The sequence below is a fragment of the Dermacentor silvarum genome, chromosome 9, assembly GCF_013339745.2.
Source record: "Dermacentor silvarum isolate Dsil-2018 chromosome 9, BIME_Dsil_1.4, whole genome shotgun sequence".
Taxonomy (NCBI): domain Eukaryota; kingdom Metazoa; phylum Arthropoda; class Arachnida; order Ixodida; family Ixodidae; genus Dermacentor; species Dermacentor silvarum.
Window position 1 is genome coordinate 73,098,602 of NC_051162.1, and position 27,768 is coordinate 73,126,369.

The window sequence follows — 27,768 nt, forward strand, 5'->3', positions numbered from 1 at the left end:
TTGCCACTAAACAACACAATTTGTGCAACAGTGGTCCTCATGGCTAAAAATTTAATAATGCCAATACTTCAAGTGTACTGCACCGTCTGTCGTCCAACAGGTATGCCTGCAGGTGCTCTTCAAGAACCTGTATTCAGATATAATGCGTCAGGGTAAGTAAATTCCTTCAGTGTATTGAACTATATGCAGCAGTCACTCAAGGGTAAAAACTCACTTCTTACTTACGATCACTTACGATCACTTCTTTAGCTGCTGAAAGCTTTCATTCTAAGTAAAGCAGTTTATTTTGTCCACTTAGCCACCGTGGTGGATCGATGGCAATGGTGCTATGCTGTGGAGCACGAGGTTACGATCTCTATTCGCAGCAGCAGCCGCTGTATTCCATGGGATGGAATCAAAGCCGCTGCGGTCCCACTCTTGAGGTGAACACCTAAAGGGCTCTAAGTGGTCAAAAATAATCGGAAGCTCTCCGCTATGATGTTTTTTATATCGCTTGCGTGTCTTCAGGTCATTAAACGCTATAGGCCAATGATTTCAGTCATAAAGGGTCCCTAAACTATTTGGACGAATTTTGCATATGCGTAGGGTACAGCTACAGTACAACATTAGCGACACAGTTTAAGTGAAGCGTCTCATGTTAAGAGAGCTTCGGACTATTACAAGTAACCCTCCTCCCTAGACGTGCTTTCTCTCCTCAACTCGCACGCCGAGGGATAGGCGCTAAGCTCTGCCTTCACTGGCTCTGCTTCATGATGATGATGATGATGTGTAGTTGTTTAATGGCGCAAGGGCCAGCTATGGCCAAAGAGCGCCATGACGTATAGTGATGGGTTCTGAATGTATTATGGATGGAGTGGCCAGTGGGTAGCAAATGGTAGATAAAACGCGGCTGTAAAGAGGCCTAAAACAAGTCGCTATATATTGCGTAAAATATATGAGTGTTAAAATAATGACAAAGACTCATGATGTGAGCTATGATCGCAAAGGTTCGTTACAAGGCTCTGCTTCATGATGTGACGTCCTGTCGTATAGTTGCGGTTGTCTCGGAGCCAGCGCGCGAAGCTTCTCTGACCTGGCTACAAGCCGCCTGGCCACCGATCACCAGCAAGAGATATCCAAGCAACGTGCGTTGAGAGCGTTCTGTCTAGCGCCGAGCGTGTCCGGTATTCCGGTAACCGCAGGCGAGCTGGGCGTCTTGGCGGATGGGCGGAGGCGTAAACGAATGCTCCTACATACTACTACCGCTGTGATGAAGGGGCTTTATAGCCTAAGCCTTAGCGGCGGAGCGCCTGCACGGTACAGCCACCTTGTGTCACAGAGCTTACCCACTCAAAATACTATTGTTGTAACCAAGTGCAAAACATTTTAAACGCAAAAAAACAAAGTGTTCACTATTACACTCCTCCTGAAAATTTACAGCAGCAAAGTAGAATAGACCTGGTTGCTGGTATATTAACTCTTTGTTTGTCTGGTTAGTTTCTGTGCCACAAGGTGGCTGCACCGTGCGGGCGTTCATGTTTGCGCCTACGCTCATCCGGTAAAACGCCTAGTCCGCGTGCGCTTGCGTTTACCCGAATACCGGACAGGCTAAAACACTCTATTGTAGTCGCAGTCCTCCGGCGTCAACTGAAGGCCGCAAACGCGTAGATGCTGGCGCCGATCTGATGACGACAACCCGATGCGCTGCAGCCATTCCACTTAGATGTTGCCTCGAAGAAGGACACGATGTCGCCGCTTGACATGTCACCAATCGCTAGGTTTGCAGCCCACAACGTAACGAGCGATTCATAGTGCTCGCGAAATGAAAGCTCGAGACCAACACTAAACGCGCAGCACGCGCCGAAGCAGAGAACGGAGAAGACAAGCAGACGACACTTGTGTGCCGGAAGTGCTTGAGTGTAGTGATAAATTGTCGTTTTTACTTCTTTCTGTTACTTTTTATAGAAACAAATTAACCATAACTCCAGCTATCACGAATAACATTTGTTCACCATAAAGTAGGAAACATTTTTGATGATGTGACCTGGGTAGCCAGTCGGATGGTTCGCTCAACTTACGTCAATTTGCCTAACTACGTCAATTCAGAGGGGACGGCTGAAAACTGAGAGGAGCAGTGCCGCTTCGATCGGTAGCGACGCGAATTTTTACAACCTGAAAATAAATTACATGCTTTACGCGCAGCGCGTAAAGGCTTCACTTACGCACCTTTCGTTGTCGTCGTCTTTGTTCCCGTCCTCTTCATTACGTACACAGGGCAAGAATAAACGGTGAACAGCCAACAACTAGCCCAAATGATTGCCTTTTAGAACTTCACGTATTGATCAGAAGGACCTACCCTAACTACTCAGTACGTTTATACAAAATCGTCAAAATCGTTCATATCTTTTTGAGTCTGTCTGGTATCTTCATATTTGTCCGTCTAGCTATACAGCTGTCATTAAGCTAGCAAAGAAGCTATCATTACATAGGAAAGTGGTTCGATTGTCATAGCTTAGAATTTCACCCCAGCGCATATGAGTCCAGAATGGTAAGAATTGTAGTCACGTCAATATGGTACACAGCAAGATGTCACGGGTTTGACTCCCAGCCACATTGGCGGCATTGCGTCCTATCATGACTGAGCGACACTGTTTAAATGTACAGAATATGCCTCGTGTCCAACAATAAAATGACCACTGTACGTACTGGCGATTCTGTTCATTCTGTGCATGTTCAAAAAATGAAGCTTGGTTCGTGGGTGTGACAAGGTCATCCACAGTGCTCTGGGGCTCTAAGCTACATCGGCAGGATTGTAATAGGCATTGTTTTATGCGTAAGAAGTCGAAATACCGGGTGGGTCTAATGCACAATGGGTCGTTCTAGCGTTGTTCTAGCTGCATTTGAGGAGCTGATGGTCGTATTTGTGTGTGCTGTGCGTACGCAGCCCAACCAAGATGTTTATTCTTGATAACCTGCTTCACTTAGTGAATGCTCTTTATATTTGGGCGTGACGGCCACCACTAGAAAAACTGGTGCTGTATTTGGCATAACGTAGCATAAGGGGTGACGTTACACACCCGCCCAGTTGACCGCATCGGAAATACTGGAGCGCGCTGAGAATAAAAGCATCATCATCATCATCATCATCATCATCAGCCTATATTTATGTCCACTGCAGGACGAAGGCCTCTCCCTGTGATCTCCAACTACCCCTGTCTTGTGCTAGCCTATCCCACTTGCGCCTGCTAATTTCCTAACTTTATCATTCCACCTGGTTTTCTGCCGTCCTCGACTGCGCTTCCCTTCTCTTGGTATCCATTCTGTAACCCTACTGGTCCGCCGGTTATCCGTCCTACGCATTACATGGCCTGCCCAGTTCCATTTTTCCGCTTAATGTCATGTAGAATGTTGGCTAGTTCTCCGTTCTTTGCTCCACACCGCTCTCTTAGTGTCTCCTAACGTTAGTCCTTAGATCGTTTGCTCCATCGCTCTTTGCGTGGTCCTTAACTTGTTCTCGAGCTTCTTTGTTAACCTCCAAGTTTCTGCCCCATATGTTAGCACCGGTAGAATGCAATGATTGTACACTTTTCTTTTCAATGACAGTGATAAGCTCCCAGTCAGGATTTGGCAATGCCTGCCGTATGCACTCCAACCCAATTTTGTTCTTCTGTAAATTTCTTTCTCATGATCAGGGTCCCCTGTGAGGAATTGACCTAGATAAACGTACTCCTTAACGACTCTAGACGCTGACTGGCGATCTTGTATTCTTGTTCCCTTGCCAGGCTATTGAACATTATCTTTGTCTTGGGCATATTCATCTTCAACCCAATTCTTACACTTTCTCGATTAAGGTCCTCAATCATTTGCTGTAATTCGTCTCCATTGTTGCTGAATAGGACAATGTCATCTGCAAACCGGAGGTTGCTGAGATATTCGCCGTTGATCCTCACTACTAAGCCTTCCCAGTCTAAGAGTTTGAATACTTCTTCTAAGCATGCAGTGAATAGCATTGGAGAGATTGTCTCCTTGCCTGACACCTTTCTTGATAGGTATCTTTCAATTTTTCGTGTGGAGAACCAAGGTTGCTGTGCAATACTTGTAGATGTTTGCCAAGATATTCACGTATGCCTCCTGTACTCCTTGATTACGCAATGCCTATATGACTGATGGTATCTCTACTGAATCAAATGCTTTTTCATAATCTATATATGAAAGCCATATAGGGAGGTTGATTGTACTCCGCAGATTTCTCGATTACCTGATTGATGACATGTATATGATCCATCGTAGAATATCCCTTCCTGAAACCGGCCTGTTCTCTTGGTTGGCTGAAGTCAAGTGTTGCCCTGATTCTATTGGAAATAATCTTGGTGAATATTTTATGCAATCCCGAACGTAAGCTAATGGGTCTATAATTCTTGAATTCTTTAACGTCTCCCTTCTTATGGATTAGTATAATGTTGGCATTCTTCCAGCTCTCTGGTACACTTGAAGTTGTGAGGCATTGCGTACAAAGGGCCGCAAGCTTTTCACTTATGATATCTCCTCCATCTTTGATTAAATCTACTGTTATTCCATCTTCTCCAGCAGCTTTCCCCCTTGTGATGTCTTTCAAGGCCCTTCTAACTTCATCGCTAGTTATTGAAGGGGCCTCTTTATCCGGTTCATCACTATTTCGAATGAAAGTAGCTCGGATGTTTTGGGCACTGTACAGGTCAGTACAGAATTCTTCCGCTTCTTTTACTATGTCATCGAAATTGCTGATGATATTACTATGCTTATCTTACAGTGCATACATCTTGCCTTGTCCTATGCCAAGCTTTCTTCTTGCTGATTTCGTGCTGCGTCCATATTTTACGGCTTCCTCAATCTTTCCCACGTTTTAATTTCGAATATCCCTTACTTTCTTGTTGATCAGTTTTGACAGTTCAGCGAATTCTATCTGATCTCTTGAGTTGGGCACTTTCATGTTTGGTCGTTTCTTTATTAGATCCTTTGTTTCTTGGGAGAGCTTACCTACTGGTTGTCTTGGTGCCTTACCTCCCACTTCAATTGCTGCGTCTGAGATCAACCAAGTTACGGTTTCATTCATTAGCTCTATGTTAACTTGATCTTCCTGTTCTAAAGCTGCATATTCGTTTGTGAGCACCAGCCTGAATTGGTCTGCTTTTACCCTTACTGCATCTAGGTTGGTCTGTTTCCTCCTGACTAATTTCACTCTTTCTCTCTTCAAATTGAGAGAAATCCTAGACCTCACTAACCTATGGTAACTGCACTTTACCTTACCTAACACTTATACATCCTGCACTATGCTTAGATCGGCAGAGAGTATGAAATCTATTTAATTCCTTGTTTCTCCATTAGGGCTTTTCCAGGTCCACTTCCTGGTGCTGCGCTTCCTGAAGTAGGTATTCATTATTCGGAGCCTATTCCTTTCCGCGAATTCTACTAACATTTCTCTTCTTGTATTCCTCGAATCGATGCCGTAGTTACCAATTGCTTGCTCACCAACCTGCTTTTTCCCCACTTTTGCATTGAAGTCGCCCATGACTACAGTATACTGAGTTTGCAGCTTTCTCATTGCTAATTCAACATCTTCATAAAACTGTTCTATTTCTGGATCATCATGACTGAAGGTTGGGGCGTAAGCTTGTACAACCTTGATAATATACCTACCATTCACCTTTATTACGACAACTGCTGCCCTCTCATTAATGCTGTAGAATTCATCAATGTTGCCCGCTATATCCTAATGGACTGGAAATCCTACTCCGAATTTACTCCTATCTGGAAGACCTCTGTAGCAGAGGACGTCAACAGTCCGCACTGTATAAGCCTCACCAGTTCTTCTAACCTCAGTAAGGCCAATAATATCCCAGGCAATGCCTGATAATTCCTCAAATAGTCCTGCTAAGCTAGCTTCACTCGAGAGGGTGCGGGCGTTGAACGTTGCCAGGTTCAGTTTCCATTGGCAGCCTGTCCGGACCCAGAGATTCTTAGCACCCTCTGCCATGTCGCAGGTCTGACCGCCGCCTTGGTCAGGTGCTCCGCAGCCACTGCGGACTGAGGGCCTCGAGGTTTTGTCGGAGCCGTGAGGGAGGTAGTGACCGAATACTGCACCGGAGAGGCCAGTTCCTGCTCTGGTGAAGGAGTGACTTTGATGAAGCTTAGTGGGCCTTCCTAGTTTGGTTGCACCTGCACTAGTATAGCCCCACTACATCTCGGCAATATATTTTTTGCCGCTGTCTGGCTATGGTGTTGGGCTGCTGAGCACGAGGTCGCGGGATCGAATCCCGGCCACGGCGGCCGCATTTCGATGGGGGCGAAATGCGAAAACACCCATGTACTTAGATTTAGGTGCACGTTAAAGAACCCCAGGTGGTCCTAATTTCCGGAGTCCCCCACTACGGCGTGCCTCATAATCAGAACTGGTTTTGGCACGTAAAACCCCATAATTTAATTTTTTTTAGGCACCACTCCATATCGGAAAATGTAGTGGACTGGAGTAGGATTCGAACTTACGGCCTTCAGATTTGAGGTCGGGTGTTCTGGCTCTGCTTCACGCCACCACACGAGAATAAAAGCAAGGTCGATCCAAATAGGCTGCGTAGCTTCGCGCGAAAATTGGTTCAGAACTAAATGTCCCCGATATCAGCAAGGGTGGTTATGGGAGCAGCGATTCAAGAGCGACTATATGAGGAGGGAACGAACCCTGACAAATAAAAATATATATTTTTAATTTAAGCGAGACAAAGCTTAATTCGTTGAATGAAATAAAAGTCCTAATCAACTAGATATACGCGTGGCGAGAAAAGAAAGCACAACTCTATTTGACTTTACCATAATCAATAAATACGTCTTGCCAAGTGCCTAGGATAAAAGGGGGCTTGGCCGACTCTATCGCTTGCAATTCAATGCAGGTCTTGAAGTGTACCGAAAGCCTCGCTCATAAAGTTTAGCTGTTACAATACGCCCCCCCCCCCTCCCCTCACAGAATGCATTGTTGTGCTTGTCAGCGTTTTTCTGAATTTGGTGGTGCGGGTGGTTTAAGATGTGCTTCACCTCTTCAGTATAAAAGTGTGAGTTACAACCACCAGATAATTGTTTAACTGTTTTCATGCGGCTGTGCTGCTCGACGGGCCTGGCGCCCGATGATGCGCAAGCATTCTTAGCCCAAATAATTCTTGGGAACTCCAATGAATTTGCAGGGCTACAATTTTGACACCCATATGACCGACTATTTGCTCCATCGCTTTCCGCGCTGAAAGCTCGAAACGCCCATCTAGTCGTATTGGGGGGCTTGAAGCTATAGATAAATGGCAGGCCACCAAAACAAATTTCGCGCCTTTTAGAATAAAACGACATTACTTCTCTACGGAACGGATATGAAGTCATTAATTTTTATTCCGCCGGAAGTGTTCCCTCGTTACACAGATGGTGCTATGCCCCATGAAACGCCGAGGAACCAGCATGTTTTAAACGTATGGGCTTCTTATGGATGCTTTGCTAGCAAGTATATTTAACTGGCGTAATACGCAATGACTCACGACTTGAATTGCACCAGAAAGCTGGAAGAACGCCAACATTGTACTCATCCATAAAAAGGGAGACGTTAAAAAAAGAAGAAATATAGACCCATTTTCTTGCTTTCAGTATTGTATAAAACATTCACCAAGATAATTTCTAATAGAGTCATGGCAACGCTTGACTTCAGCCAACCAAGAGAACAGGCTGGCTTCAGGTCGGGATATTCCACGATGGATCATATTCATGTCATAAATAACGTATTAGAGAAATCCGCGGAGTACAATCAACCTGTCTATATGGCTTTTATAGATTATGAAAAAGCATTTGATTCAGTAGAGATACCAACAGTCATAGAGGCATTGCGTAATCAAGGAGTTCAGGAGGCATACGTGAATATCTTGGCAAACAGATACAAGTATTGCACAGCAACCTTGGTTCTCCACACGAAAAGTTGAAAGATACCTATCAAGAAAGGGGTCAGGAAAGGAGACACAATCTCGCCTGTGCTATTCACTGCATGCACAGAAGTATTCAACCTCTTAGACTGGGGAGGCTTAGTAGTGAGGATCAACGGCGTATATCTCAGCAACCTTCGGTTTGCAGATGACATTCAGCGAAAATGGGGACGAATTACAGCAAATGATCGAGGAGCTTAGCCGAGAAAGTGTAAGAGTGGGGTTGAACATTAATATGCAGAAGACAAACATGATGTTCAATAGCTGGCAAGGGAGCAAGAATTCAGGATTGCCAGTCAGCCTCTAGTGTATGGGAAGGAGTACGTTTATCTAGATCAACTACTGACAGGAGACCCTGATCATGAGCAAGAAATTTACAGAAGAATACAATTGGGTTGGAGTGCATACGGCATACCACTGTCGTTAAAGATAACAAGTGTACAATCATTGTATTCTACCATTGCTAACATATGGGGCATTAACTTGAAGGTTACCAAATAAGCTCGAAAAAAAGTTAGGGACCACACAAAGAGCGATGGAACGAAAAATGAGAGGCTTGACGTTAAGAGACAGGTAGAGAGCAGTGTGGATCAGAGAAGAAACTGGAATAGCGGATATTCTAGTTGACATTAAGCGGAAGAAATGGAGCTGGGCAGGCCATGTAATGCGTAGGATGGATAACTGGTGGACCATTAGAGTTACAGAATGGATACCAAGAGAAGGGAAGCGCAGTCGAGGATGACAGAAAACTAGGTGGGATGATGTAGTTAGGAATTTGCAGCCTCAAGTTGGAATCAGCTAGCGCAAGACTGGGGTAGTTGGAGATCACAGGGAGAGTACTTCCTCCTGCACTGGGCATAAATATAGGCTGATGATGATATTTACCTTGATAAAAGTTTTAGCGACACCTGGGAAGCATTAACCGTGCTATGTTTTGTCGGTTACCTATAGTAAATATTGAGAAATCAGGAAAAATGAATAAAACATTACTGAATCTACGTGAGTACACCGCATGTCCCTGCGGGTAATGGAGTATCTATAGCTGCATAGTGAAATAATTTTCTAAGAGCTCTGGAAGCGTTCGCAAATTGGTGCTTGCTTTTGTTTTTTTGAATGCGCGCATGCTGTGACGTAACACCTACAATACGCAGCAAATACGCGCATATCGCACTTGTGGTGAAAAAAATATATATATACGTACATACATGTTTATATACTGGCAGGAGAAGAAGAGCAGACCCAACACGGCCCTGCTTGGTCCACTCATTATTGTTCCGCTCACTTTCATGTTTTTCTGGCATGCTGTACGAAGTTTATAATCAAGCGCAATTGCCATATAGACCGTGTTTTAATTATTTATTCTTTAGTTAGTGAAGGCTTTTTCTAATCATGGCAAATCAGTTCTGCACAAGCTCATGAAAGGGAGAACTTGTTATCCACCCGACTGTAGCATGACCGTACAAGAAAGCCAATATGAGTGTCTTATTAAAATATTATTATAAGTTGATTTGTAAACAAATACACAGGAAAGAGTAAGCGAGAAGCAAGACTGGCAACTGCCACCAGAAGTGGCACACAGCCTGCCTACTCTTCGGAAAGGACGAGAGAAACATAAAAGGAAGGATAGGAAGGAGGGGAGGAAGGAGGAAAGAAAGAGCGAGATGACAAAGTTCTTTATAAGAAACACACATTGGGGATTCCTTTGTAGCTTCGGGATACAGTCGAGTGGAACAACGTGTCTTTTTCATTCAGTTTTCCTAATCGCCTTGAAAGCGCAAGTCAGACTGTTTAGGTGGTTATTTGAAAGCACAGAGATTACTTGTACGAATTTGAAGTTTCCAGGTAGCTATGATTCACAGATTTGGTAATAACCATTACTCACTTTGTTACATTTTAAATTATCAAATAGAGCCCTTGTGAAGTCGTGCGAGTCACCTGAAAGCGCAATACTAGCACAAATTTGGAAGTCTGCTATACAAGTTATGGCACGAAATGTATTGCCTTTCCTAAAACGGTTTCACAAAACCATCTAGCTTTGAGTTCAAAACGATAACTGCAATGCCAATGCTGGCCGTGCTTGTCGCTGTTTATTTCAATTATTCTTGACGAAACATATGCAACCATGTGGCTAACCAAGCTGTACATTTTCGATACTATGCAAGGATGATATAATAACACGGAATACCTAATAACGTACGTACTGCGTGTTTTCAGCGCCGACATTTTTGGGTCAATGGTAACATTGACAGCGGAAAAGTTAGCTGATGCATTACTGATAGAAGGTAAGTCAATACCTCACGTATTTCATCTGTGGGGATTATCTCAAAATTTTTATTTCTTTAACGGTAAGGTATGCTGCTGTGGACAATGTTCCTATGTGTGTTTCTGTTGTTTTGAAAGGGTGGCTAGGCGCGTAACGTTATGTTGTAAGCATGAAAAAGACAAGCACCACATTGTTAACAGGACGGAATCCGCCTGCTTGGACAATGTCGAGGTGGGCAAAAAAATATCAGAAAATGAAAACGCAAAACATAAAATGTGCTTTGTAGAAATTAGATAGTGCTTTACTAACGGCTCTTTTTTTCGGCCATAATCGTGAGTGACACGTAGTTAAGCAGGGATGTTTTCAAAGGAAAATTTGGAGCTGATCTCGTCACGTCCACAAAGACGTAAAGTACATCAACGCACTGTCAACTTCTGACGTCAATTCTATTTATAGTCTGAAGAATGGCATTTATGCCTGTATGCATTAGCGAGCGTAGTTTGAAGGAATGCGTGGATACGTAAATAGATATTTTTTTTTGTGTGGAGTATTTGAAAGAATGACAAGTCGTCAAAAGGAACAATTCTTTTGAAGACCTCAAGTAAATGGTTCGTCACTGCTCTACGGGCGTGTTCGCAGAACATTTGCAGGAAGCAATGTGTGTAAACTTAATTTGCACGTATCTACACATGACATGTGCCTTCATTTGCGGCTAGGTCTGGCCAGCTAGGCCTGGAGCAAATTACTTCTGCGAGCAGGTAGGGCGGCCAGCTGCACAAAAATGCTTGTGTTTTACATTCGGACTGGAATCATCCACTGGTTGGTTCACGTGTATCATTGACACGAGTGGCACTACTGAATACACTGCTATCCTGAATTAGTCGAAGGTGTAGGAGGATGTCACAGTAGTCACGGCTTCAGACGTTAGACGAAACTGCCATTACCTAGTTGAGCGTCAGCTAAGACGCGGACAGTACTGCTCGACCACAAACCTTCACTGTTCAAGAGAATTTGCTAGAGATTTATTGTTACCATCATACGACCTATGAAGTCTTTTGCAAGCGCTCATAAGGGTGGCTTGTTGGGAAATATAATTTCGTGTTGACGAACCTATTTTGTACTGAATTTTGCACATACTATTAGAGATAACAAGAAGACCAATTCCACATTCCATAGGAAAATACATTACTTCAATTGCTCCTTTTTTCTAGGGAGGATGTGGCTTGAACGGAAAGGAAAATATCAGTGGACCAAAAACACAACAAAAAGCTTCGGAGAACGTCTGGCTTGTTTAAAAAAGAAAAACAGTCGACAAAAGAACAGTGCAAAAAAATTGAAAGTTCACTCCCAGGAAAAATTCGAAGTAAGAACACTGGTTCAGAGTAATTACGTTATATGTTGCGCCAAACGTCATTATTGTAAGAGCGTATCATAACAATATTTCTAAGCTCTGCAGAATCATGAAAAATTGCTATCGCATTTAGAACTGATTGAATTAGATTGCTCGAAGAGACGGACATTACTTTTATAATGAGGCATAATTGTCTAATTGACCTAATTTTAAAGTTAGGTTCGTAACTAATTACTTTGGTCATATCTTGAAATTTACAAATAGTAGCCGGTGGGTTTGCAATAGACATGGGATACATTTTGATGGTCGCACCAGTTTTGAGATATGTGCTGTCGGACTGGCAGTAAAAATGCACCGTTGTTCCACTTACTTTTAATGAAAGCGCCATTTGATATTCTGAAAGACAGGAATAACTGGGATGCCAATGTATTTCGTCTCACGTTGGCAATGATTGCTCTAAACTGATGTCACCTTGAGAATTCATTCCAAGTGGATAGACCTAGCGAACTCACGGCTGACTTTCAAATAGCCACATGGCGTGCCTATAAAAACATGCCTATTAAAACTTCGGTAATTGGTCAAATATTTATATAATTTTTTTGTGCAAACATAGTCTGCCTTGCTGAGTAATCCATCTCGAGAACTAGAGTTGGTATATCTGCGACCGGTGATTTTATTATATTACAAAAACACAAATATAGCTGGTGCGAACCACCGTGGGCCGAGTTCTTAAAAATCCCGGATTAGTCTACACTAATAAAACCAAGTGCACGTCGTTATTATTCTTGTTGAGAAACAGCGAGTGGTTTTTATTTCCTGTTATGCAATTATTAAAATCTAAGTAAGTTTTCAGCTTCTTTTTTGTTCATCCACTTGTCATTATGTTCATTATGCGGCTGTAAAAAAATCGTAATACACGTCAAAATGGGGTGCTTCCGGCAAGCTACAGATTGTCTGTGCACTTTTTGGTAAATATAGAAAGCCTACGAAATATAAAAACAAAGTTGGAGGACGGTTAAGCTTTGCCTTTGGGAGTGGAACGCGAGAGCATTCAGAGATCCCTGAATGCTTGTCAGGCTTCTCGGCAACTGTAGCTTTCTTTTATCTCCAGCTCCGCCTCTGCGCGCCGTTGCCGTTTAAAGGTGCCGTAGGGAGCCTACGCTGCCGAGGAGGCGAGCACCATATGGAACCCTTCTGTGTTTCGGTTCTTCGAGTTCTTCGGTGTTTTTGCAAGTAACCTAGACGGGCGCGCAGTTGTTAGTGCGGTAGCAATGCCGGAAAAGGGATTTGCGTTTAAGTTTCTTCGTTACAGAATTATGTTTCTTGTACATTCAAATTACGATGTAGCGATATCATCTCTGTAGGTTGTTAAGTCGTACTTTACGATTTTAACAGCGAAGCTGTTTAAGCCAGCCGTCATTTGTGGTGCGTATCAAGAAACTATCATCTTCAACAATGAAGAAATAAATAAAAAGAAACAAGCTTTCTTGCCGAGGTGGATTCGCCTGCGTACCCACGGTTCCAAGGCGAGCGTCGTTAGCACTGGGCTATACAGCCAGGCTTGCCGAACATGCATTTATGAGAACCATATGAATGCGTTCGAGCATTGTCGTCTTCGTCCACAGTTGGCGCGTTGGCACGGGTTCGTGCCAATGCTCTGCGAGGTGAAGAAGAGCTTTTGCGCGCTATGCTCGGGAGAGAGATAAAGAAAATGAGAGAGAGAGAGAGAGAGACGCATTCACGGAGCGGGTCTGCTGGAACGCGTTGTCGGCATTGCAACGCGGTGGAACACGGTGTCGGTTTTGCAAGCGGCGCTATGCAACGCGCAGTAAAGGGCTGTAAGTCCCAGAGAGAGAGAGAGACAAGCATTCACGGAGCGGGTCTGCTGGAACGCGCTCTCATAGCGCGCAAAACCTCTTCACCTCGCAGAACACGAGCGTTCGAACGCATTGCAATGCGGTGGAACGCGGTGTCGGCATTGGAACGTGGTGTCGGTGTTGCAAGCTGCGCTATGCAACGCACAGTAAAGGACTGTAAGTCCCAGAGAGAGACAGAGAGAGAGAGAGACGCATTCATGGAGCGGGTCTGCTGGAACGCACTCTCATAGTGCGCAAAACCTCTTCACCTCGCAGAGCACGAGCGTACGTACGCGCCAGCTGTGCACGAAGATGACGACGCTCGAACCCAATCATTTGGTTCGCATAAATGCATGCTCTGTAGGCGTGCCTGTATAGCCTAGTGGTTACGACGTTCGCATTGGGACCGGGGGCATGCGGGATCAAATCCCGCCTCGGCAAGAAAGTTTATTTTCTTGGTAGTTTCTTGCTACGCACCACAAATTACGGCTGGCTTAAACAGCTTCGCTGTTTATAATTTGACATGAATGAACAGAATTTTAGAACTATTTTGCAGCCAAAGAAATGTAAACCCTTATTCCATGGCGTGAAGACGCAACCAAAGACGAAAAAGAAAGGATCAAAACAGGAAAGAGCGGAGTTGGTAGAAGCGGAGTTAGGGGTATTCAAACGTCACATTTAACCCCTCCGCGGTTCTCCCGCTGCTTCTTCAAAAGCTTGCACTGCGGAGGCTACGGCAGCCGTAACGCACCGCCAACTCAACGGTACGCCGTTTAAATTTGGTTTTTGATTTTCACAAAGCGCCACCACATCCGGTTTTGGCGCCTTCAACACGCTAAACTAAACTAGGAGGCTATGACCTAACAAGGCTTGACAAAGCTGCTCGTCTTGCCGCAACCGGGATAATGCATGTTTCAGCGCACTTCCTCCTTCGCAGCCAACAAGTGCACGCCGACGTCGCAGTTTGAAGTTGACTTCCAACAAAAGGCTTGTGAAGCACGTCAACACGTGAACTTCCGGAGCTGCGACAATGAGAAACGCCGTTTACGCTCGCGCTGCGCGTCTACTTGCGTTCAAGTGAGTGTGTGCGAGAAATTTTGCTTGCCAAGCGAACGACGCACTGAAATAGAGAGCCTACATGCAAGTGCTGTTTTAGGGTGGTGACAGCCTTTGTAAGGGAACTTGCCGCCGCCAGCTAAATTGGCGGGTTAAATCTGGGGCACAAAATGGCGAAAGACCAGCTGACAGATAACATTTCCTGCAACCCTTGGTGACGTGAAATTAATTAACTTCTTCTAATAAACTTTGGCATCTGCAACCAGAGACAAATGACGCGTCTGAGCGCCGTACACGGCACGCCTACCTTTTAGTTAAACAGACTAGTAAGGAGAGTCTTTATTACAGCACACTTCGACAAACACCCTTTATATATTATGTACAACTGGGAGGCAGCAACAACGCTTAATGTAGTTCACATTCTTGGCGTGAGGTAATACTACCACGAGCACGCCATCGTGCCTCATAACTTGCTGCTTTATATGTGTCGCACGACATGCAATAGAAAAGTAAGTTCGATGTGTTCAAATAAAAGGAAAATGCAACTAGTATATTAAAGATGCATGCAGGTTTCTTGTGCGCACTGGTGGAAAACTAAGATAAACAAATTTAATAGATCGCGTGCCAGCATGAGTACATCAGAGCGTGACAAAAGAAGGCAGAAAGACTGGGGATGGGGACCAAAATGGTTGCCCACCAAATTTGGCGGTAAATAGAGGACAAAATTTTCGTTTGTCACCACACTGAAACAGTGCTTGCATGTAGGCTCCCTACACTGGAACACACAGAGGCACCCTCTGATGGCAGTCAGTGAAACTTCAGTGACGCCACGATCTATCGTTGTGGCAGAAGCGGCACAGCTGGTGCAGACGAAGGCCGCCGAACACTGGAAGTACAAAACTGATTTTTTGTTTGCGCACTCCGAACGCAGTGGTATTTCTTAAAATTTTAATACGTCACGAATCAAGAACATTGTTGCAATTCCATAAACTATTGTGACCATTCATAAAGTTAGTATTTATCGTGAAGTTTTTACATATCTAGCGAATAGTCGTATGGGCGAGCAATTGCATCATTACGTGCAGTTTAAATGGGCGGGGGTTTGACGGAACCGGTTCGTAGGAAAGCATGGGAGGTTTTGAAAGAGGCATCGTGCGTTCCCGGCAGCCTGGAATTGAGTAATATTTGGCTCAGGTGTTCACGGAAGCGTTATCTGGCGTCTAGTGTAAATTATTTACCATGCCCAAAGAGCGTTGCAGGGTCCGTTTAAGAAAATGGCCAAAGATGTCTACTTATGTATGTGCATATTGGAGACCTTGTACGCTTAGTACGAATTGTTCGAAGCACCAGTCTAAATTTGGAAGGGTTAATTCTCAAGCAGTAATTATCCACGCTCATTAGTTCAATGTTGATGGCGCCATAGTTCTTGCTCGCTTCTCCACGTGCGCGCTTGTGGTGAGCCGAAGTGTGTACGAGGACAGCGGAATACTTACATCGGAACCGGACACGCGCGTGGCAGGTGCCTCAATGTCTATGTATTGGAGAAATATCCATCGCTGGCGTTTCGGTTATGATTCTGAAAGGTCGCAGAAATCGTTTGGGGTTTTCCTATTGTCACGAAATTACAGTGGTTTAATTACTGTCTCATAAACGCAGAGGCACAGGTATCGCCGTCCGACTCCTGCTTCGCACTCTATGTACGACGCTAGAATACTCTTGCACTTTTGAGCAATGAAAAGTTTCGAGATATATTGTTGCATTGATGTCATATTCAAACGCATTTCTTAATAGTTGACTGTAAAGGTACGAGTGAGACTAATGCAACTCCGACGTCCGTTCAAAACTTTGAGTTCTCATCTAAAACAGAATGATGTGGTTGTTTTGGTGGTACGAACAGCACATGGGTGTACAGTATAGGCTTTAACGATGATGTGCGCAGAACAATGATGTGAAGAAAGGAGAGAAGAGAAAGTCGAAGTAATAGAAGCATTCTGGTGCGCGGCCAACCGTTCGTTTCTTTGCACTACACACTGCTTCATCTAAGCCATGCCTTCTTGTTCTTGCGATATAGGGTACCATGTAAGCATAGTCAAGGCAAAAGCCGATGGAAAAATGAAAAAAATATAGTCTTGATAATAGTCGTGTGACAAGGAACCACGTTCATCTTTTGGTACGTGCAGCGCTCACACAGAGAAGAAAGAGAGAGAGGAAAGGCGGGCACATTTTTTCGCTCACAAAGAGAAAAAATACACTGGACATGCATGGAAACTGGATCACTAAGGCCGATCAGCGCATGTCCAGTGCATTTGTTCTCTTTGTCCCCGTCTTTATGAGCACTGCACGTACCAAAAGGTGAATGCATACGAGTTTCCTCAGTTTACAATTTTATTGAACGAAGGACGTGTTCTGAAGAAAATGTATCGTTAGTATTTGTCGTTTGATTGAGATTCTGGAACAGTTAAGCGATAGCTGCGTTTAGCTATTGGTGATGCCTTCTGCCGAACGTTACAAATCAAGAATTTACACGTGATTGCCAAAGAAAAGGGAGGCTATTTTTTATCAGGTCGTTTTTTGGGGGCCAGATGAAATATATATGGCGAAGGAGCACATCACTGCTTTGATGTCGCCAACGCGTGTTTATTCTGTTTATTGCTAATTGTTGCTCATTGTCCTCGTGTTTTCATGTGAATATCACAACATGCCTAGAATTTGACCGTATTTCATATTAATTTCACATCATGTAACTCTTAGCTAATAACAATGCTATTAACATAGTTCAAACATGATGTGTACCTAATACCAATGCGTCATGATTGCTATGTTTGTGTGTCTTTGGCTTTGTATGATAGCATTTCCCGGACTACTAAAGATTATAAAGACTAGAATCAGTCAGTTTTTTGTTGGAAAAGTGCATATATGATTACCGGCCGTGTCTTACTATTGCTTTCGCGGTCTAGATTACTGTTTTCTAAGAATACAAGCTTGGTCCCGTTACTTTCACGACTGGTAGTCCAGGCCTTGATTTGCTAGGCGCCCACCGCAGTGCTGCAATGTGGCCTGCAATATAGACCTTTTACAACAAGCAACCACGCACCAAGGGCCGCCATAGGGCCACCTCCATTGAACGTCTTCTGAATCGAGAGCAAGTAGGCATCAGATGGCTCCCGCCGTTCCAGCAACGTTCCGCCGGCAGACCCGGAATCGTTTAGTACTGTTTATTTAAAATGTGGCGGAGAAGAGAGAAGACGTGCTCTGCCGTGAACTGCATGAACTGTGAAGACTTCAATGTGTGGTTATAGACTATGTGCGAGCGTAAACCTCAGCTGCAAAAGGGGTGCCCATATTTACGACCGTTCGTCATGGACAACTTCACGCAAGACGAACGCAAGAGCTAAGTACGGGCAATTATTTCCAGGCTAACACCACCTACAGCAGCGATGCAGCGTTCTCGCCCTCACTGGCACAAAATACCGCGTAATGTTTAACTGAGAAAAGTGCGCAAGCTAACGCGACATTACCCAGTCCCGAAAGCGTGACTGACATGCTCGAGCAACTTGACTTTCCAGAACAGCGAAGCCAAACATGAAATAATAGGCGGGCACTGCGAGTTTTCTTGCTGCACAAGGCATCAAACAAAAGGGGATATCGCTCGGCCACAATTGCAACTTTTTTGACCCCGCGTACACGAATAGACTTATTCCTTGCTGTAAGTAAATATAAAAGCATTCTCAACTTATCAGATCAGCTCTCACGACAATAAATACACGTTCGGAACCAAACACCGTGTTCGGAAGAGGTCGCAAAAAGGCACCGTGATTTTCTGCGCGCGCTCGCACTCTCATTGCCGAATGAAGTGGTTACGCATACGGCTCACCATGAATACAAGCGAGCGGATGTAACAGCCCTACAAATCTACCGGTGTCAAGACTAGAATATAAAGGGTAAAAGCGAACATTAGGCTGCTGCGCTAGTCACATTCACGAGTATTACAATTGCGCACTATTACAATTGCAGCGCAGACAGAATGAATAAATCAAATGTAAACTTACACTGCCTCTGCAGCTATGGCGAAACTCTTGTCTCGCCTACCCACTCACTGCTCACCATTGTGGCTGAAATAGCGGCTGTCTCAGCAGTGTCTGTGGCCACTGTGGCCATGGTAAACAAGCGAGCAAACGCCGATCAGAAGGCACTCATTCGCGGGGGCAGTCATGTGGGCAAATATGGCGGCGCCCATGGTTATGGTGCTGTCAAATGTGTAAAGGAACCAAGAGTTTACACTATAGTGCCTGTGTTAAGAGAAGGCCTTAGCTCGGGGCTGTCTACAAATTTGCTTTTCATGTATACATGCGAAACGCATGAATAATGTCACCGAACAACTGTTTAACCGATATGAACAAAATTTGCTGAACGTAAGAGCGAAACCTGAAGTCAACCACCTGCAGGAGTAAGTTTCGTTTAAGGCATTGTAGTTTACTAAAAAATCTCGTAGGTTATCAAATGAAGCCTGAAGTTTACAAATTCATAAATATACAGCAAAAAAAGATAGCGCGGTTTGGTAAACTGCATCTGTTGAAGCATCCTAAGCTAACTATTTTGAAATATGAGCCTCTCTGATTTTTGTACTCAGCCGGTAAAATATGTGCGTCACTTTTTTACAGCGTAAGGGTGATCGGGAAACTTTAAGGTTGAAAGTGTTGGACCACATTGGCTTACGGACGTCAGTACAATGTAAGAATTTCTCCGCACACTTCTTTTTGACTTGAGTGAGGATGCAAACGTAGCGTGAACGGTACGCAAATTCGTAAGTGTAGCGTGCACGCCCATCATCAAATGAGAGGCAATATATCTGATGACCTACCCTGGAAGTTATGGAGATAGTCATATTTAGATTTTTAGCGTGAAAATAGCTTGAAATACTCTATTAGTATGTTCATACGGCGCCTCTAATGCCTGTGCAGGCTATTCAAATCTGTACTGTGTGTGCTAGTTAATGTCAGTTAAGCTGTTCAAGAAAAAAATGATAAAATATGCTGCGAGATAGAAGTTTAAAACCAGCGATGTATGGTCGCTAGACGCCTGAAGACCGTAGACTGTTACCCTTAATATGGTTTCTTGCACTGTTTTTCTTGCACCTTTCTTTTTTATTTTCGCTAAGCAGCTTGGTTAACGTTAGCTGGGACATCATACAGAATGGGCCATGATGTCTATCGGCTGCGGTTAGCACAATGTGGGTGATACAGTTCTAGGACGATCGATCGCCCTGCCGCCGTACCTCTTTGTTTTCTTTCGTTGCGAACATAGCCTAGAAAAATGCAAAATGATCTTTGTTCCGGCTCATTATGAAAAATTCAATTCTTTATACAAGTTTATGCTGCAGAAGAAAATTGTTCTCTTCCAAATTGATTAGAACAGCAATGACTGTTAACGGGCGGCTGCCTGCCATATTACAGTTATGAGTCAGAATAGGTTTAGTGGCTGTGGCACGGTGATTTGTAGAGTGATGTCGCGTGATAAGTTTCCGGCCACGGAGGCCGTTATGATGGGGGTGATTTCCATGTTTTGGCTCCATGTTCAAAAACACCAGGTGGTCAGAGTTAGTCCAGGATCCTCCCTAATGGCATGCCTCATGAACCAATGCGCGGTTCCGGGTTTCAAGGTGGATTTCAACTAAGCATGAAGTACAGGGGTCTGCTTCGTCGCAGGTGCGGTTACTGGAACGTATGATGGCAGTATCCATCCGCCAGAGTATTGAGAGTAAGATAAATTTCTGGCAGAATTCACCTTATGATCGCTCTCGACGTTAATGCAATTAACATTGAACTAATGTAGCCACTGTTGTACCACCGTATAAACGCGTCATGTGTGGGGCCTAAATGCAGCCTGGCTTATCTCTCATACTTCTCTGTAGATGCTGTGCCGTCTAGAAGCACCACAGCCAAGTCCATGCGCGGTGCATGTGTCAATATGCGGGTTATCATTTTTAAAGTTTTCCGGATTTTGTAAAAATCGCCCGTGTGAAATAACTTAATTCATGTCATTGAGCTGGATTATTGGAAGAGGCGGGCAATACTAGCACGAGAAATCTGAACACATATTAAATTTAATGACAAAAATTTTCCAAGCGGATCCTGAATTAAACACTTTACGGTCCATATTGCAATTTACCAATAGGAGCCGGTGGGATTGCAAGGAGTATTCACTTGAAATGAATCTTCTGGATGACAAGAGTTTTGAGATATGATTTCTCAAAATGTGGGTCGTAATACGAGGGCGTTCCAGGTATTTTGGTGCTTGAATGCCTTATAGAGAGACGCCTGATGCTATTCTGAGGAAACCAGGAGATCCCTCTGGGGTGTTTAGCATTTCCTACTTTCTTTAAATGGCAGCAAAACGTGGTCGCTCCCGCATATTGGTCAGCTCAGCGTAATTCTTACTATTCCTGCTTCTGCCATTGGAAGTGCACACATTTCGGTGGCATGGTTCATCCTGCGATGAGAATGAGTGCTATCGCGTAACAGAAACAGGCGACAACCCTTGCTTAGATCAGTTTTTGCAGTTTGTGTTGCTCTGAAAGCGCGTCATACGTATTTAAAAATAAATTGAGAAAATTGGTAAGTTTAGATTTGCTGGTAATTGGCCGAATAAGTAGCTCGAGTGCTAAACACACAAGAAAAAAGAAAAGAGGCGTACAAAGACGTAATCAAATGGTCACAAGCTTTCCTGCGTTTTCTTTCTTTTTTAACACAACATATTTATTCATACGCTGATAAAGCTAGTGATGGTTGGCAAGTAGTTTCCGGTAGTTAATTTAAAATAAATTATGAGGTTTTACGTGCCGAAACCATGATCTGATTATGAGGCATGCCGTAGAGGGGGACTCCGGAAATTTCGACCACCTGGGGTTCTTTAACGTGAACCTAAATCTAAGTACACGGGTGTTTTATCATTTTGCTCCCATCTTTTACGGTAGTCTGAAAGTGCGCCGAACTAAATAGCCTAAAGCTAACCTAAGGAAACATTACATTTTTTAAGAAAAAAAATGGTAATGAGATTTGTTTGCAGGAAAATAGTCTCAAGGCATTTTCTACTTTCTTTAAATGGCAGCAAAACGCGGGTTCGTTATGAATGGCCGCTTGACGATTATGAAATGTGATAGAGTGAGATGCAAATAATGTTGGAGTTAAACCGCTTGTCAGAGAAATTATGAACTTTTCGTTATGAAAAACGTTTTGATATAAACATACAAGTGACTAGAAATAAGAGCGAACTTTAAAATTGGTATTTAACCACAATACCGCTTAGTCAGCGCAGAATTTAGCAAATATAACCAGCGATCCTGCTTCATGTCCAAAGCTGAGTAGACTTTAATTTACACGCTCCACACGATTCTGTAAGACTGAATATCGGCATCGTGTCTATACCCGCGACGGCTATGGTTATATGAAGAAAAAATAGATTGAAGAAACAAAACAATTCATATATTTTAAGCGAGATACTACAATATTATTATTAGACACTCCAGAGTAAGGACTCCGGAAAAGTTTGACCATGGAGCGTCCTTCATTGAGCACATAAATTTCAGTATACACATTTGTTCTTGCATTTTTCTTGCATTTCGCTCCTATCGCAATGCGGACGCCGCTGCGAGGTCGAATCAGCCTCCTTAAACATAGCAGCGCAGCGCCAAAGCCCCTGGGCTATCGTATCGGGTTGTTATATGGAAGGTACAATAAATATAAAGCATTTGTTGTCTGCCTGACGCTAGCATTTAATAAACTATCGCTAGAAAATGTAGTAAATGGAGCACAGATAGTAATTAGAACACGCAGTCCGAGCGCGAGCAAGCCCATGAAAATGAAACTATTCTAGCCGGAGCGTGGCTTGCGACAGAAGCGAGTGCCCCAGCTGACGTTACTGGAGCGTAATTCACAGCGCAAGGGAGCGGTCGCGCACGAGACTAATATGGCTTGGCGTCGTCACCGCATTGCGCTCATAATTGACAGCTCTATTTTTACACCCCGGCCGCCACGGCCAAAAAGAAAATTTTGCATGAGTGAAACTTTCAGTGGGAAAGATGGAAGGAATAGTACACTTTAAATAGTGTTAAAGCTTGTAGCCCAACTCGAAATGGGTAACTGTTTGATTGTTTCTGGCCGCGCAGGCGTTCATCGAAATGGTATCAGAAGGTGGAGAAAGTTACTCAGAATTTCAACGTGAAAAACATACCAAAGCCTCTGCGGAATTTCTTCACGGCATTTGCTAGGGTAAGCTCGTCATGCTTCGATCAAAACATAAGATTTACAACAGTTTACGGTTCCAGCATAAATGATAATAGTCAAGAATAACTTTGTCTTGTGAAGCGCTTTTAACGTAGCGGTTATTTTGGTTCTGTCTTACGAAAGTGGGTCAGAGTAAACATAGGACACGTCGGCGTACTGTGCGCTCACGCAATTCACATTAATATGGTATGGCAGTATCCAGCACCACGTTTGCCGGATTCAGCTGAAGGCTGTCACCTACTATTGTTATAACCCAGCAACGTTACCCAGCAATGTTACCCAGTCTACAAGAAATAATAAATCAAACAAACTGACTACAAATAAAACCAGTGTTTCAGAATTGTTCTTTTGATACCATGGGCGCTAATACGTAAAATGACTTGAAACTGTTTTGATTCCAAACTCCTGACGTCGAATTTACGTAACCACCGACGCAAGCATCGGGCGGCGACCCGCAGCGTTGTCTGAACAACCCAATCAAACACTCTCCTAGTTTATCGGAGGTCACCTTTGTTCGCTTTCAAAACCAATAACATTGTCCACACGCAGCGGTTTTTTTATTACGATAGCAATTATATGAACACTTCAACCGGGTTTCTGCCGTCGGCCGTCGCCGTGAGGTTCCCTATAGATAAAATCTTTGCCGCGCGTCGTATGCCCGAGCGGAAGCGTGCGGGGACGCGCGCTATCACGGAGAGCGAACGCACTCAATCACCCACGCGCAAGCAAGGAAGCGGGAAGCCAGCGCCGGAGGGAGCGCGCGCGGGGGGGGGGGGGGGGGGGGCGCACTTCTACTCTGCCAACAACCGCGCTCGTCGCTCGCTCACCCGCACCGTCTCTTATCTCCACACGGCTCTGACCTTCATGCGCCGTGCATTCGCCGCTCAGTTTCCGTTGAAGCGATAGACCACACGTACCTTCGCCCGCGGCGGCGTATGCGCTCGCTGCCAGCGTTTTGACAGTCGTCTCCAGTCATTCAGTGTGATCTATTCATGTTTGTTTGTGCGCGCTCGCACCACGCTTGTTCATTCAGTTAGTAATAGTCGGGCCACATTTTCGAACGCACGCTACACATGCAGTGCTGCCCGGATCGGCAGTGCAGCACTACAGGTGTGTCCCTTCGCACGCGCGCTGCCCACGGGAAGCGCTTCTCATCAACACCACCGTTTCACACGCGCCTTCTCGTGGTCATCGAGTCTCTCTTCATGTCGGTCTACTTACGCCGCAGCACACCTGCTTACTTAATCAGCTCATGTTTACTACAATTCATATTGCTAGCAAAGCCGCTCACCTTACTTCGTATGACATTGCTGTGTTGCTATCGCATTCATTGCTTCGCCCTTAGGGCGAAACTGTGACATTCTTTATTTATCTAAGTGGCTGACAAGAGGTGAGGAGCACGCTGTAGTGGAGAGGGTTTCGATGGGGCCGAGCCAGCACAGTGAAAATAGATAACCGCATGAAGAGCGTGGTGCCGGCTTCTCCGATTGGTCCGCTTCGCCTTACTTAGCTTGGCGTGGCTGGTCAAAAAACGCGGCGGCGTGCAACGGAAAGATAACAATGCTGCTAAAACGGATCCTCGGCAAGGAAGACTTGGCGGGGCGATGTCGTATGCATGCCGAAAGGGCTCGATCACGTTTTTCTGCCACACAAAAAGGTTTATCATGCGCAAATAAATGCAAGCTCACCGGCAGGTGCGAGTAGTGAGGGCCTGAGCAATAGGCGGGCTGCCATCTTCTATTTATTACCTTCGGAATGGGACAGTCTATGCTATTCAGAAAATTTTTCAGTTTTGCTCGGCATCTTAATGAATTTTTTTCGCGTGCACGTCACTTTCACCTGGTGAGTTTTCGCGGTTTTGTGAGGTCGCGTGACAGACTGGCGAAGTGGGCGTAGCCAGAAAACAATAGACCAATAGCAGAGGGCTAATGGCGAAAAGGCATCGATTCAGGAATAATTATTTTTCTTTTGTGCGCTTTAATCATGCTTACTCAGTGTGTACATCGTATATGAAACGGGAACTATCGCGGTTTTCGTGACGTCGCGTGACGGACAGGCGAAGTTGGGAGTGCCTGAAAACCTTTTGACCAATCATCGAGGCTGATTACAGAAATTGGAATCAAAATTAGCTTGGAATTATTTTACGTCAAAGCGCCCCATGGGGGTTTTGTTCAGCTACAGTGTACTGTAGAATCTTGCCTTTGTCTTTCTGATTTTACTCGTAAGATTCGATTTAATTCAAACAATTTGGTGAATTAGCCTCTGGTAGCAATTATATAGAGACCATGATAGTAATCACCGTTAATTAGTACTGATAATGCATAGAGTTGCTGACATGTTGGTTTTCAAGATTGTTATTTATTTGATTAGCGCCACTGTGGACCTGATGGGGCCGATGATGATGAATACCGGTAAGGCAATATCTATATATTTAAGAATATTTATTTCAAATTTCAGTAATTTTCTAAAAGCTGCAGGGTACTAGAGTATGTAGCAATACGTTTATTGGCATTTTTAGATTTGCTGCACGCTAGGTATGTGAAAAAGAAGAGCTAATTGATGTAGGCACAATTCAAAGAAATATTTCTGCACATCCTAAAATGGCGCAACATGTTTCGTTGTAACGGATAGTTCCGTCCTAATAAAATTTTTGATTCCCGACAACCAAGAGAGGCATTCCTAAATTCGGTGTCTATGGAGAGGCATTTTAGCAAAGCATCTTGAAGACTTACGCGTAATAGGTGAAGATTAAGAGGAAGGATTAGCTCAGCAGGTGCTATCTAAATACACAAAAACGGAGACATCCTTTTGCTCCACAGCCTCTGCACCTCTAGCAAGCAGGTCCAAGTGAAAGACCTGCGTTTATGACTCCGATGAGAAGACCTGTGTAAGGACTCCCTCTAGCAGCGCCTTCGCCTTCCTCGTCCTTGAGCTTCAGTTAGACGCGTTTCTGCGCATACCTCGGATTTCGCGAGCTGCGCGCTCTCGCAAATAAATCGGTGGCGTCTGGCTGCGGATGTGATTGCTGGCCTATGCGGCTACATTGCCTGCGACAAGCCGTTTAGCTATAGGATATCACCTCGCTTCCTGTACAAGCATTGTATCAGGCGATATTTTCATACTGCGCAATGAATCCGTGTCCCGTGACTTCGTGAGAACTCGCACGTGTTCTAGAGTGCATTCTAGGAAACGACGGAATTGAACGATAAGGTCACTTGAAACTTGTACGGGTGGTGCGACTACACTACCGTGTCCAACATTTCTGCTTCCTTGAACTGCTTCTACTTCTTGTGGCAGGAGTGCAAAAAAGGAAGAGGAAATAGTTCACTTTCTTAGACTTATAGAACTAAAAGGACGTGCTGCTAACGAGAGCGCATGGCACATGTTGTCTCTCGTTTCGTTCTGGGCTAAACAGCTGTGAAGAAGGCGCTGCTGTGGGATTCGCTCTTGCTTATTGTCCTTTACCACTCGTGAGGCCTATTCCACACGGACAGCGCAGTCTTCTGCATTTACACCCACTTCGTTTCGATGGGATTCAAGATGACATGCAACTTCAACAGTCTAGTTTGTTTTCCTGACGCTGTGGACTGACGAAATGTAGGCTTTTTTTTGGAATTTTGCCAGCTACACCACTTTGTGCATATACACCACTTCGTAGAAATCTGGGACGTGGCATCACCACGCCGCTATGAGGCGAGCGTTAGAGACTGATTTCAGAATTTGATGGCAACATGACATATTCTGCGTTCTATTCATAAGTTTATGAACTGAAAGTGCTACTTTGTCTCATTAGGATATCAAGAACAGCAAATATTTTTGTGCAAGCAAGTTACCCTACATTGCCAAAGACTTCTACGCTAAGTCCAGTTTGACGAAGATATATGTTAATCCGCAAGCTGAAAAAGCCCATGCAATCATAAATGTTGTGAAGATGTTACTGAGTTTACGTTTTAATAAAAGGCCATACGCGGCAAATACATTTACGGAGGCACATCATTTCGAATTCATTCCTTGCATACATGTAGAAGTTTATGTATTTCTTGCGTCTGTAGCATATGTTAGGTTGGGTAACCAGTTGGGTGACCCGTTTGTGTTACATAAAAAATAAGATATATTTATTGTGTTCAGATATGTCGTGTCCTTGAGCTCACACGACCAAATATTCATATTACTTATATTTTTTTCAGGGTTAACTTCGCACTTAGGACATATCGAGAGTTCGCTTTGGCCTTCAATTGTACAGACGCTCAGATGATGAAATCGGATGACAATTGTGATATAGTTGTGAGATCGGAGCGTCGTAATGCCTTTAAAAAGCGCAAAAATTAAATCCATTTCCTGGCGGAACATTTGCCATGCACAACATTCCATACTTTACCAATTGTTCAGAAAAATAGGTGCTCTTATACTGTGCATTTAGAGGCAGAATGATGCCTCTGCCCAAGCTGAGATATGTGGTGTTGTCTCCTTTGGACTGCCATTATTAAATATAAAAATAAAGTTCTTTACAGTGCAACTTATTGCAGCTCACGTATTTCCCAGGGCCTTGCCCGATAAAAAGGGGGGGGGGGGCATTGTGCAAATCTTACAATACTGTGTTGCCGTGAGGTGACGCTGGTGTTCGGACGCTATTGTGAGGGATAGACACGGACAGGCTCTGGTAGCTGCTGGCCTGTCACACCACGGATGCTTTATGCTTTTTCTCCAACGTTGCTTCACCTAAAGTGCACATGCCGACCTGTCGCTGCGTGCCTCTACGCACGCTGTCTGTCTACGTGCGCAGCGCATGTCCCTAGTGAGGGGCTATCATGTCCTTGGCCTGCGGTGTACGGCACTAGACGAATGTTTGCAACGAAGTCGTTGTGCGTCTCGGCGCGATAAGGGTCATCGCACCTTCCTTACTTTTCTAGAATTAACTAAGGTTCACGTTTGTAACTCGAAACCGTTTCTTCTATCTAGCATTTTTTAGTCGTGTGTCCTGCAGTGACGGGTCCTACTG

General features: G+C 44.3%; 1 protein-coding gene and 1 long non-coding RNA gene across 2 annotated transcripts in view; both read left to right on the plus strand.

The window, feature by feature from the left end:
- LOC119463664 (neprilysin-1-like) overlaps positions 1-20,731 on the plus strand; it is a 39,300-nt gene extending 18,569 nt beyond the window's left edge. The window contains exons 7-11 of the mRNA XM_049655312.1: positions 101-152; positions 10,176-10,243; positions 11,436-11,587; positions 19,149-19,207; positions 20,662-20,731. Coding sequence (XP_049511269.1) covers positions 101-152; positions 10,176-10,243; positions 11,436-11,587; positions 19,149-19,207; positions 20,662-20,731 — 401 coding nt within the window. The remainder of the gene's footprint in view (positions 1-100; positions 153-10,175; positions 10,244-11,435; positions 11,588-19,148; positions 19,208-20,661) is intronic.
- Positions 20,732-22,651: 1,920 nt separating this feature from the next.
- LOC125940435 (uncharacterized) lies at positions 22,652-27,278 on the plus strand. Its single transcript, XR_007463650.1, has 3 exons — positions 22,652-22,754; positions 25,140-25,180; positions 26,957-27,278. It is a non-coding gene; the product is annotated as an uncharacterized LOC125940435 (long non-coding RNA).
- The last annotated feature ends 490 nt before the right edge of the window (positions 27,279-27,768 follow it).